Genomic DNA, 13,402 nt, shown 5'->3' with positions numbered 1-13,402 from the left:
GTTTGTCTTTATTGTTCGCACACTCCATTACACATGATATTTATTGTGCACATTAAATATTTATTAAATTGACTTTAAACAGAGCTCCTAACCCACACCTCTGCAGATATCACTAGCAATAATGACACACTGGAATTTGCATTAGAGATACAATAAGGGATGATCCTTGGTATAACATATATGAAAAGATCATTAATAATCCAAGATAAGTCCGTTCATTAGTTGTCAAAAATGAACACCATAAACAAAGTTTACAGGCATTAAGAGAGGGGTAAGCCAACAAAAGATGGCATGGATGAGAAAAGTACCTTTGTAATGATCATTTGCAATTTTAAAATTAAAATTGAATTAAAGCTATCTATAATGCATCCTTTGTCTTCCACACAATAATGCTGGCTCAGAGTATTTAAATCAAAACCACATAGTAGGAAAGGCATTCCTTAAAGGGGGTCAGGGAAAAGACGAGAACTCCACCAAACTTTACTATAGCACTAACAATTCCTAAAGGGAAGTGCTATGAGTAAACTGTAAACCCCAATGCCAAGTGTAGTGAGGCCACGTGCGGTCCACCCAGAATCCACCCCTCCACCTTACACAGACCCCTACCATTGCTATCCGCACCTCCCACACAGAGCCCCTGTGTCCCGTTGTCCCTCCACTGCGATGACTGGCTCAGGGGCAGGCGTGAGACCCGACTGTGCACACCGAGACTGGAGAGGAGATGTTCTGAGAGTTTCCTTGAAAGGAAACGTCTAGTTCCTCTTGAGAGGGTTCCAGAAGCCTCTTCTCTCCCTCCTCCTGCCTGGAAGAGGGTGGGGTTAGGGTCTGCTACAAAAATAACTAGCCTGCCATCTTCAAAAGTGTCAAAGTCATGAAAGTTGAGGAAAATCTGAAGACCTGGTCCGGAATGAATGACATTAAGGTATGACATCCAAACGCAACGTTATTCTGATCTTAATCCTTTGCTGTAAATATATTCTCAGGACAACTAACAAATGTGAATTAGGATAGGACTAAGGCTTTGATGATAGCAATGCATCAGTATGAATTTCTTGATTTTTATAGCTGAATAGGATTATCAAAGGAATGGAGAAAATACACACAAACATATTTAGAAATGATAGGACATCAAGGAGGCAACTCACTCTCAAGTGGTTCAGAAGGGAAAACAGTATCATATTTGCAGTTTTCTGTCAATTTTAGATTTCTTTTCTAAAAGTAAAGAAAAAGATGATGGAAATAGACAAGGACTGTATCATTAACAATTCACACGCTACTCTAAGGAGTTTAAAAGTCACTCTGAAAGCTATCAGGAGGATATTAGGCAGGATGTTGACATGAACAAAGGATCACGCTTAGTACAAGTCCTTCTACTAAACAAAGGCCCTGGACGTGTAGGATTCACAGTATTTTCAGTTGATGGGCACATGTAATAATGAGGTCAGAGATTACTTAGCAGTAATGGGGGGAGCATGATTAATAAGGCCAATAAAATCCGGGAATGATGTAACCCATTTAGATACCTTTCATACAGACAAATCAACTGAGCCACAAGCAAACAGAGGTTGAGTAAAGTCAGGATAACCAAGAGCTGCTATACTTAATTGGGATTCCCACAGGAACACAGGCAAAAATATATATAATATGCTACATATAATATATATTACATATATTTACATATGTTTCCTATGACTACTTAATCACAACTTCAAGCAATGCAACACAGCCATGACTCCTGGAGAGAACTGCCAGCGTAGCACGTACCAGTCAGAAATGGGTCAGGCATGCAGCAAAAAGGCAGCAATAGAAACACCACACTTGCAAACATCATTGCGGTTTAAACCATAAACTCTAGGAAAATCTTCATAAGTATGGAAGAGGGAAAAGCTTTACGATAATCATATCGATATTTCAGCTTCACCACATACCTGAGCTCTTTTTTAGTCTGTTTTTAAATGTTTCTTAGTTACAATTTTTGGTCCAGGCAAAGCCAATAGTTAGCTATCAATCTCAAAACATGGCTTTGGCCACTGTGGGCTTTTCTTAATCTTTTCAAACAAGTTTTTTTTTTTTTTTAAGCATAGGACAGAGCACTTCTAAATAAAGCTTGATGGCTTTTAGCAATATCGGTGTCAACTTGATGTGCTCCCCGCCCCATCAGCCAGACACCATAGGACGGGGCTCTGGTGGTCAGAACAACTGCAATGCTCCTGTTTGTTTTTTTTTAAAATATATTTTATTGATTATACCATTACAGTTGTTCTATTCCCCCCTTCATTCCCCTTCACCCTGCACACCCCCTCCCCTACCATTTCCCCCCTTTGGTTTAGGACCGCGTGTCACAAGTTCTTTAGATTCTGTATTTCCCCCACTATTCTTGCCCTCCCATCTATTTTCTACCTACCGTCTATGCTATTTTCTGTGCCTTCTCCTCCTCCCACTCCCCTGTTGCTAACCCTCCATGTGATCTTCATTTCTATGGTTCTGCTTCCGATCTAGCTGTCCTCTTAGTTTGCTTTTGTTTTAGGTGTGGTTGTTAGTAACTGTGAGTTTGCTTTCCTTTCACTGTTCATATTTTTATCTTCTTTTTCTTAGATAAGTCCCTTTAACATTTCATATAATAAGGGCTTGGTGATGATGAACTCCTTGAATTTGGTCTTATCTGAGAAGCACTTTATCTGCCCTTCCATGAAAGCTTTGCTGGATAGAGCAGTCTTGGATGTAGGTCTTTGGATTTCATGACTTGGAATACTTCCTTCCAGCCCCTTCTTGCCTGTAAGGTCTCTTTTGAGAAATCCACTGACAGTCTGATGGGTACTCCTTTGTAGGTGACTGTCCCCTTATCTCTTGCTGCTTCTAGGATTCTCTCCTTCATTTCAATCTTGGCTAATGTAATTATGATGTGCCTTGGTGTGTTCCTTCTTGGGCCCAACTTGTTTGGGACTCTCTGAGCTTCCTGGATTTCCTGGAAGTCTATTTCCTTTGCCAGACTGGGGAAGTTCTCCTTTATTATTTGTTCAAATACGTTTTCCACTTGGGGCTGTTTCTTTTCCCCTTCTGGTACCTCTATAATTTGGATGTTGGAACATTTAAAGATGTCCTGAAGGTTCCTAAGCCTCTCCTCATTTTTTTGAATTCTCATTTCTTCATTCTTTTCTGGTTGGATGTTTCGTTCTTCCTTCTGGTCCACTCCATTGACTTGAGTCCCAGTTTCCTTTCCATCACTGTTGGTTTCCTGTGCACTTCCCTTCATTTCAATTAGGTTAGCCTTCATATGTTCCTCTAATTTGTGGCTAAAATCAACCAGTTCTGTGAGCATTCTGATCACCAGTGTCTTGAATTGTGCATCTGAGAGGTTGGCTATTTCCTGGCCACTTAGAGTTATGGGCTCTGGGGCTTTGAGTTCTTCCTGAGCCATATTTTGGACTGTTCGTGGCACAGTGTTTCCACCTACGCCTCCATCTTGGCGGAAGTCCTGCACTGCTCTTACAAAGCCCTCATGAAGTACAGTTGGCTGTGCTCTACCTCACGTCCAGGACCGTCTCTCTCCAATTCTGCACAACTCCACGAGAGAGGCAACTGGGTTTGAAAACGATCGCACTCCACTGAAAACATCACTAGGTTAGCAGGAACAGCTTTGCAAACCAGCTGTTCCTCTTACAAAAGGTCAAATGACTTAGGCAAATTCTAGGTAAAACAAAGTTAAAGAGGTTTCTATACTGCAGAACTTTAAAAAACTTTTACTATGGTAATGTGCTTTGTGCAATAATATCCAGAGGGAAGCAATGAGCTGTTTTTCTCAGTCTTTCCTATCCAGTGAACTCTTAATTCTCAGAATATTCATCTTTATCTCTTGAAATATATAGTTTAGAAAACACCAGTGCGCAATGCTTATTTTCTTCATACTTACTGTAAGACCACACAACAGGCACTTATGAATAAGAGTAATCTTTAGCCCATAAAGTCCAAAGTTGGTGACACCCCACTAATTTTTCATTATTTTAAGTGAAATAAAGTTATTTACATCTTTGTATTATACATTTCAACCAAACTTTACCCAAAAAATAGCACTGTAGTTCTTTTACCATGGGTTTCCCCAAAACTTAAAAGACAGAATGGGGAACAAAAGTGACAAAATAAAACTATGAATCACCAGAAAACCCCAAACCAACTTTCAACCTTTTGGCAAAATAAACTACCACTATTACGTCCATTTTTTTACAGATGATAAAAGAGGTTCAGTAACTTGCCTAAACCCTGCAGCTAATAATCGGAGTCTGAAGAATCCCAAGCCCCCGTTCTTTACCACCACACTGGTTTAGAACGGAAATATATCAGCTTGAGGTATTCCACTTACAAATCTTCACCATGGAAACTCCATGTAAATTTAAGTCTTATCACTATGAATAAAGCCGAATGGAAGGTTTTATTTTTCACTGATTAAGCCTACAGTGATGAACAAGCAATCTGAAATAAAACCGAGAGTTAAATGACTAAACGTGATTGAACTAGTCCACGTGTATTTTTAAAAGATGTTTTCATCCACACAGGTAGCACTTTAGAGCACAGTTAGATTGGGAGTAAGAGGAACAGTGGTACTAGGGAAGAATTAGAATGGTAAATGTATCTCAGAAGAGAAAAAGACACGCATCCCCCTATGAGCTTTTGTCTTTAAACAATCAACTTGAACTACCTCTTTATCATCGTCTGCCACTCTAAAACCCACAACAGAAGTTTACAGTCATCACAAAGTCCAACCTGCTCACAGAGCGCTGCAGCGGCACCAACTATACATGGTTTTTCTCTTTCATAGAAGGATTGCATTTTCTGGTTCCTGTAGCAACATTTAATAGGTGCTGACACTTGAAACCCACAGCATCACAGATACAATGTTATAACAGTAAAGTTCCCACACTCAGGGGGAAAAAGGCTGAAAACAACGGCTTAGCTCAAAGTTGTAACCTTAAACAAAAATAATACTGAACACTACAGTCCTTTCCAAAATTGCATAAGCCCATGATGCTCTCCTCTTAACTATCGCAAAGTAATGAATACAATTGTTTCAAATGGACGATAGTTTTGCAACATGTTACAATTATAGTAACGAAAGCCATAAAGTGAGAGTCTCTGTACTTGCAGCCAATGCCCACACTTGAAAAGTTTAATTAGAGCAAGAAAGGGTCATAAACAGACTTCTCAGTAACTCCAAAGATTTTACAGGTTAATAGCACTGGTTCGTTATTATACCTAATTTTGCTCTATTTATAGGGCGCTTCTCCTAAATAATACCACGTTCACTAGAATCTCTCCACCATGGTTACGTTTATTTTTTCAGTTCACGTGACTATCACACAGGAGACAGTTAAAAGCCCACAACCACTAAGTAAAATATAACTACTTCAGATTTGGCTTCTCCCTCCAGACCACACAGCATCCCAGTCTCCCTCAAAACTCGCTCTCAGAATTCTGATACAAAGAACACCACGACCCACTGAAAGGCATTTCTCAAAGGACTTGCCATGGGACACTGATTGCCAGCCATGTTCCAGATAGTCAGCAAAAAAAATGATTCTATAATAACCAAATAAACTTCATAATTCTCAGATAACCTGCAGTATTTTTAATGTTCAGTGTTGTTTAGTTTCCCAAATTTATGTAGCCTTGTAAACCTTCTCTCCCACCCTCCTCCCCAAAACACCTATTAATATCCCATGGATTTCCAAACACATTTTGAAACTAAAGAGGGACCTAGAGTGAAGAAACCCTGATTCCAAAATAGAAGGAAACCATTCATACCAGGAAAACTTAAGGGGCAAACAGGGAGACTAGAGAGTGGGGAGCCAGGACTTCTACCTTGAAACCTCTGCCTGGTACCATGAAAGTCAAAGTGATGCGCCCTCTCCTGCAGCAGCAGAGAAAGCAGCACCAGAAAATGTGGGGCGAGGAAGGGGTGTTAGAAAACAGAGGGCTAGCCATTCCCCACCTATCAACTGGAAGAAGAAGCAGAGGCTGCAGAAAGGAAGTGTGGAACACCTGGCTAGGAGAGCACTTCTAGAGCTCTGTCAGTATCAACAGGGAAGAAAAAGAAATCCCCCAGATCTGGGAAATAGTGACTACAAAAGCCAGCCGTTCATACGTCTGGGAGAACCTATACTAGTAGTGGGGTCATTAAAAAACAAATACCTTTGTGGAGAGAACTGCATGACTCATTCAGATACAGTCAAACAGCTGAGCAATTCTCGGTCTTGGCTACCAAAATCTCTGTCACCCTCAATGGCAGTTTCATGAATAACAAGGAATGAGAAAATCTATGGAACCAGCAACACTGGGTCTCACTTCCATCTACTCTAGTTCATGAGGAGTAACTAAAGATGCAGCCATAAAACTGCTACCATGTCTACGGGTCACATGGTGATTTCTCACAGTCAGGCTTACACAACTCCGACCATCAATGGAAGTCAGCCACGGAGAGCCCGAGTCAGAAAAGGAAATGAGCCATCAACCACAAAGGAGCGAAATGAATTCCTCTGTCCATTAAGTTCTCCTAAATTAACAACACCCACTGTTCACAGATCAGACGGAAGCAGCAACCCAGGAAAACAGCGTGTTCTTACTTTCCTCTCTCCTCTATTCCCTCTCTACAAGTATCTTGTCCCTGCCTAACCTCCTCCTCTTCATGAAATCTGTCAGTCTGTGCTTCTTGAGAAAAGGACCTATGCCTATAATCTTTTCACTGTTAAACAGTCAACATATTTTAGCTTCACCTATGCCAAAGAGTTTCAAGCTTTTTTGATCCCAATCTACAGTAAGAACTACAAGAAAACACGAGTTGTATGTACAATACTTTTTCTGCGCATGATGTACTGGACATTTTCTATTCTACTCTATTTAATTTTTTAAATGCTGACTGGACTTTCAAACTAATCAACCCAAAAGGATGAAAAACAATGAGCTACACATGTTATACAATGTACTGTCGATACTGTACCAAACAGAAAAGGTTTTAGAAGCAATGTTTTGACTGCCATAGGATAGTACAATAAAATGTTGATTTGTACCAAATTCAGTTATTCTACCATAAAATAACCTAGGATTACTATGTAATATTAATCTAATTCTAGGAATCATGGGACATTCCATAAAGTTTGCAACATATTACGCTGGTTTTAGACTGCTATGCTGAAGTATGCCCTACATTTACACATAAAACAGACAAACTGCTAAAATTCTCAAGGTTAACCCTGACCTCCTTGTTTTCACTCACAGAGCAACAGATTCTTTAAAAGGACATTATGTTAAACCAAATCACTGTACTTATTCACTCTTTTTCTTAAAAGAGAATATTAGGTGCCTAGTATAAAGGAAATACAGTATAAAGTTCCCAAACTACATTTCTGATGATACTTATAAAGATCCTAATTGGGAATTTAAATAAAAATCTTTAAAAAAAGTTTTTATCCTCACCAGAGGACATGCTCATTGATCTCAGAGAGAGGGAGAGGGAGGGAGGGAGATGCACCAATATGAGAGAGAAACAGCGATCAGTTGCCTCATACGAAACCCACCCCAACAGGGACCAAACCTCCAACCCAGTCATGTGCCCTGACTGAGGGAAAAAACCCGTGACCCTTCAGTTTAGAGAGACAACACTCCAACCAAATGAGCCACACCGGCCAGGGCAATAAAAATAATCTTAATCATCTGTATTAAATGAACATGTTGACAATTTGGCATGATTAAGTTCTACTCAGGATAAGCTAATAACAAGGAACAGCAGAAATGAAGACCAAAATACCCTAGAAAAGACCCTAGTCTTCTAATCAAGCAAACACATCATCTCACCTAATCAACCCACACAAGAAAAAAATGTGAATAATCTTCAAAACTACGCTAATGAAACGAAAAGTTTAAACCACAGTAACTAGTGATGTACTCTAGTAACAGGCTTATTAATTGTTCAGACTAGTGTGTGTGTTTGTGTATATACTAAATAAGGTATAAAATTACTGTTATTTAGGGTTCATTTAAATGAAATATTACAAAGTCCAAGATTCAGGAAGCACCAAAAACCAGTTACACAGACAGATAACCAGAATGCTTCTTTTGTTTTCTGTAATACTACTTTAACATCTATGTTTTAAGTAAATTGGTAAAGAGTTCCTTAAAATTCCAACTTCCCATTTCAAAGTAGAGAGCAGCCAAGTCAATGAATAATGTACTCATTTAGTTATTACTAGCAAAATAGTTTATAACATAGAAATGTTTACTTCTACAACTCTATTGTAACATTCTAGAGTTTTACTATTGACATCAAAACTCTAATTTTGTGAACAAACATATAAACCACAATCATTTCAACAACTTGAAAACAAAGGCAACAAACCATAGTTCTACTTTTACTGGGTATAACTGGGAAACATACTGTTAAATTAAAAAGTGACCTACGGCCATAAGGAAGTCTGACCCCTGTACTCTGTCGCTCACGGGCTTAATCCCCTCTTCCTCTCCAGAGCTCTCCTCGTTTTCTCCCTCCACCCATCAGCACCAAGAGCAAGGAATGCTACCAAATACATACACCTCACTTTGAATCGTCAGTTTTCTCATTATCATGATACTGTAATGAACAAAACACTAACTGTAACAATGTAACAGTGAAATGGACCATAATTAGAAATAAAGTGAAACTGATGGAAATGAAGCAAGGCAGATAGAACCTTAGCTTACTCCTTCTTGAAAAGAAGCCTATCATCAGCATAGAAATAAGGAATCTCTAGATGACACTTTCACTAACATAAAGACCAGACAGAAATATATAGTATCAATCAGAGTATTTCACTACTACCACTCTCCTGTTGCAAATATTGGGTTTTTCAAAACTCAAACTAAGAACTGTATCACATTACGGCATATCTAAATGATCAAATTTAACCCCTGCGTATTTTCATTTCAGACCAAAAATTAAAATAATGTTTCAAAAATTAAATTGAGGACCATTCATTATATGGAAACTTCCTTAACCTAACTGATTTTATATAATGTTAGGTGGTGAGAAAAAAATAGGACATTTCCCCAAAATGTAGCAATGCATCCATACGTGAAGAACAGCTGATCTTAGATGAACCCAAGAGACTGGCATTCTTCAAAAACCTAAATTCTCAAATAACGTAGATGGTGGAAGTACTACGACTCATGGCACATCTCTCGACAGCTTCTCCCATTCTTACATCTCCTTCTCCTCACCCACACTTCTGTGGTTAAGAGCTCCCACTTTCAAAATCTCCTACTCCAACTTAAAAATGCCTGAGATGTCGCACACTGCCGCCCCCCAAAGTGTACATGGTAATTCCCTTAAAATGCTAGTCTCTCGTTCTCTACCACTGAGAAACACAATAATTCACTTAAAAGAATGTACATTTTTGTTATGTCTTAGCAGATTTTTGAAAAGATAAAATGTGGAAATACTACTGAAACTTAATCTGTAAAAAGTCCTTGATTTGAAATTGCTTGAAGTATATTAATAAAAAAATAAAGTGCATTTGGTCAAATACTTATTTGACTTTTGGCTTATTTGGCTTAAACTAAATATGTATAAACAAGGGATTTTGTAATACATATTTAAGAAACAAAACCCAAGGAGACATATTCAGTGGAAAAAATACATAAATTATTCTGATAATACTATATAGCAAAATGTCTCACAGCATAAAACTACTATGTAAACTCTTAATACCAAAAGGCAATTGAGCATATGGTTTTCTCTTGTCATAATTTTTCAGGTGAGAAGGAATCGGTATGAAATGACCATCAAAACCAGAGTACACTTCTCAAACCACAATGCAAGAACTGAAACTCTGAAAGTACCGGAAACTTTTCTTTAAATCTCCAAAAACCACAGAAATTTTTCTAAATTCATAAAACATGAGATGTAAAACTACATAACGTTATAAAATATTTTACTCCACACATAAAAATAAAAGACATAACAATACCAGTACAAAAGTCCAAACTGTCTCACTCTTGAGAAAGAAATCGCTTGAAAGACACTTTAGGATTCTTAGATTCCCAGTGAGTCTGGTAGTCTGTTCCAAAAAACATACTATTCATATTTTATACATATGCACACTGTGTGTGTATATATATATATATATATGCAAGCCATCTTAAATGAGTGATTTACCTGACAAGCTAATTTTTAATAAATTTTGAATTAAAAAACACAAAATAATCACCAATTGACTTTCAGTTCAGGAAAATAAAGCTTACTGGAGAACCAAGACATTTTTGTATCAGAACTCTTTAACAAACTAAAATTGTTAGCATTCAAAGATACAAAACACAGTACTCCTTTGGCTGATGCCCTTCAAAAGCCAGTGTACCCACACAGGTGTGGGTGATGATGTGTACTCTTCCAATGGACAACGGCTGCATGTTTAAATGGACTTGTAACGTCGGATACAGAACTTCAAGCCAAGCCCTGGAGCTTGAAGGTCACATGGGAGCGTCTGCTCTCATCACTGATGCACTCACTGCATTACAGTCGGTCTTCCAAATCACTTCTATATTTAGGAGAATGAAGACAAAACTCTAACCATTTCAGATCTTCATTAAATGTAGAGTAAATCAAGTGTGCAAGCAGGAGCTGCTTCCGAGCATTCATTCCCAACTACTATCACAAAATTTTTAAACCTTTATGTCATGTTATCTTATAAGCATGACAATTTATGGCAAGTCCCTGTTCACTAGTTCCTCCGCTTGCACTAAACGGAGATGAAATAAAACCCACCGATAACTATCTTCAAGTTCCTGTTGACGTAAGATATTTTAATATCTCCTCCCATTTCCAGAGTGATCTCCAGAGTCTGGGAACGAATGTTTCCACTAATAAATACCTTTCCCCTGCGTATGTGTTATACCACCAATATTCATGCATTCTTGCCTATCAGAATTATTCATAAGCTCTTACTGCTGACCTAAAAACATTAAGTTCTTCCTCATAAATTCCACATTAAATAGTACCTTTGAGCAGCCTGGTCATGCTCTTGGGAAAATATTTACCAAAAACTAGGGGAAAATGTCTTGAATAATTGGTATTTATTCTTTTATTGAATCTATGTTTAAATATATATACACCACACACTACCTATTACGGTAAGATAATATATATACTATACTACATATTACACATTGTAGATTATACCTATGGTTATGTGCTCAGAGTTTACTCATGGTAACTCGCTTTAACAATGAAATCACAATGTCGAGCTGAGGAGTTTTTTAAACCCAAACTTACCCCATTCTAGGTATTCAAGCACGTTCTTCTCTCTTCTCAGCGGAGAATTACTGCATTCGTCGTACAGGCAGATGAGTATATCCAGTAAGGTTTCCACACTGAAGCACTGCCCATTGGTCTGAGCCGGCCCGTCCAAAATAAACTGCTCCAACTGCCTCAGACGCACCTCTCCAGACATGTTGGCCGATTTCTGCTGGTTTCCCTTTAAATGATTATTAATGACTCCTACTACGGTTCTTTGAACCTAAAGTTTAAAAAGGTGTGGTTTTAAAAACAAACCACTTGTTATTCAAACAACTGTCATGCAATGCCGGTGCTGAATTAAACACCCAACACACCGGTTCCCTCACTTAACTGAAGCGTCTTCAATTTCGCACATATACATATATTTTGAGGGATAGTTACCATCAAATATATATTTGATACATCTTTAAAGAATACAATTCAGTCGTATGTTTAAATAAGATAATAATTAAAAGTACAACGAACCAAAGAGTCAACACTTCTTTAAGGGGGGGCGGGGGGAACTCTTCTCCTTCATTCAAAATTCAACTCGTGCAACATAATCCTGAAACGAATCCGGTTGCATCATTAATGAATTAAGTCCGATCGGCATCAGCAATTCACTTCCCAGGAAGAAGGAAAACAGAAAAGGCAGGAAAAAGCCAGAATGTATGTAAGGGGGAGGGAAACCCAAAAATTCGGCTGCAAATCCTCCCAACCACCGCTTGGATGATGCATCAGCGGCAATTTCTCCAGGGGGAAGGGAGGGGGCGAGTCCCTGAAGCAGCCCCTTCGGCCCGGTGCACGCCAAGTCTTGCCCGGAGGAGCCTTTTCCTTTTTCCTCCCGAGCTCCTGTTTTTTAAGGCTTTGCAGTTAGTCCCATTTCCAACGGCTTCGGAGGACAACTCTTCATTTCTCTCCCGGCTTCTCCCAGGGGCCTGGCTGGCGGCGCGGCCGGGGCTGGAAACGCGGGCTGCGGGCGGCACTGGGCGCCGGGCTCCGGGAGCAGCGGCTACTTGGCCGCCCGAGCCCGCCCCATGTCGGTGGTCGCCTGTCGGCCGGCCTGGGCCGCACCGGGCACGGAGCCCGGTCTCCCCACACCCGCACCGCGGCCGCCCGCCGAGGCTCCCGACGCCCTGGAGCGGGGGTGCTTCTCGGGATTCAAAGGACACGGACGGCGGCAGCTGCGGCGGCGGTGCGGGCGGCTCCGGCGGCGACTTCTCCCTGTAGTTCACACCCCCGGGTTAAGGGCATCTTTCCGCGGCGAGGAGGGAGGCGGTCGAGGCGCCGGAGGAGGGTCTGCCGCCGCGGACGAGGCGAGCAGAGGCTGCGGCAGCCCGGCTCGCAGCCACTCCCTTCCTCTCCCTCCCACCCCTCCCCCGCCTTCCCGGCCCTCTCGCGCCCGCGCCCTGGGCTCCGCGAGGCTCCCCGTCCGCGCCGCGCGCAGGCGGAGGCTCGCGCAGAGCCCGGATCCAATATGGCGGCCCGCGCCCCCCGCCGGCGCGCGCGCGCGCACGCCCCGCCCCCCGCCCGGCCGGGCCGGTCTGTGGCCTCGCGGAGCGAGCCGAGGCCCGGGAAGGGGCGCGGGCGCCCGCGCTACCCTGCAGGGAGGGTGGGGACCGCCTGGGCCGGCGAGGTTGCGGCTCCGGCTGCGGCAACGCGGAATGCAGGGATACGGGAGGACTGGGGAGGCCGCGGCGGACCGGGAGCGGGCTGGGAACTGCGCCACCGCTGCGCCGGTCTCTGGTTTCCGAGGCGTCTCGTGCGGACCGCAGAGCGGGGCTTCTTGCTCGCCCTCGGAGACGCCACCTGCGACGCCCGTTTGCGAAGGGGGGCCCGGAGGCCGACGGCTTTACACTCCCGACAGATCCGTGGAAGACGGCGCCTCTCGCGCCCCTTACCTGCTCCCCACCCACACCCCCAAATTCGGTTCTCAGGCACTCCGGAGTTATTTCCTGGGTGTCCAATTACACCGTTTCTTGTGTCATTTCGCTGGACAAATACCACAGACTGGTACGCGCTGCCATCCAAGTCATAAGTGTGTGAATGCAAAAGGAATTTTGCATGTCCCTGTTTCTATTCCCAAAAGTTTCCCTACGTAGAGCACCG

The 13,402-nt window shown here is 41.7% G+C and overlaps 1 protein-coding gene across 5 annotated transcripts in view; it reads right to left on the bottom strand.

Moving 5' to 3' along the window:
* CDC42BPA (CDC42 binding protein kinase alpha) overlaps positions 1-12,634 on the bottom strand; it is a 175,824-nt gene extending 163,190 nt beyond the window's left edge. For 4 of the 5 annotated variants that reach the window (XM_037069514.1, XM_037069511.1, XM_037069512.1 and 1 more), the window contains exon 1: positions 11,291-12,634. In XM_037069514.1, coding sequence (XP_036925409.1) covers positions 11,291-11,468 — 178 coding nt within the window. In that variant the 5' untranslated portion in view covers positions 11,469-12,634. The remainder of the gene's footprint in view (positions 1-11,290) is intronic. The other variant, XM_037069510.1, reaches the window with a different exon arrangement.
* Between the last annotated feature and the right edge of the window lie 768 nt (positions 12,635-13,402).

The sequence above is a fragment of the Sturnira hondurensis genome, unplaced genomic scaffold (assembly GCF_014824575.4).
Source record: "Sturnira hondurensis isolate 20B ecotype Veracruz unplaced genomic scaffold, ASM1482457v3 Scaffold0018525, whole genome shotgun sequence".
NCBI lineage: Eukaryota > Metazoa > Chordata > Mammalia > Chiroptera > Phyllostomidae > Sturnira > Sturnira hondurensis.
Note: the sequence above shows the minus strand (reverse complement) of the source record. Positions and strands in the feature narration are given on the sequence as shown.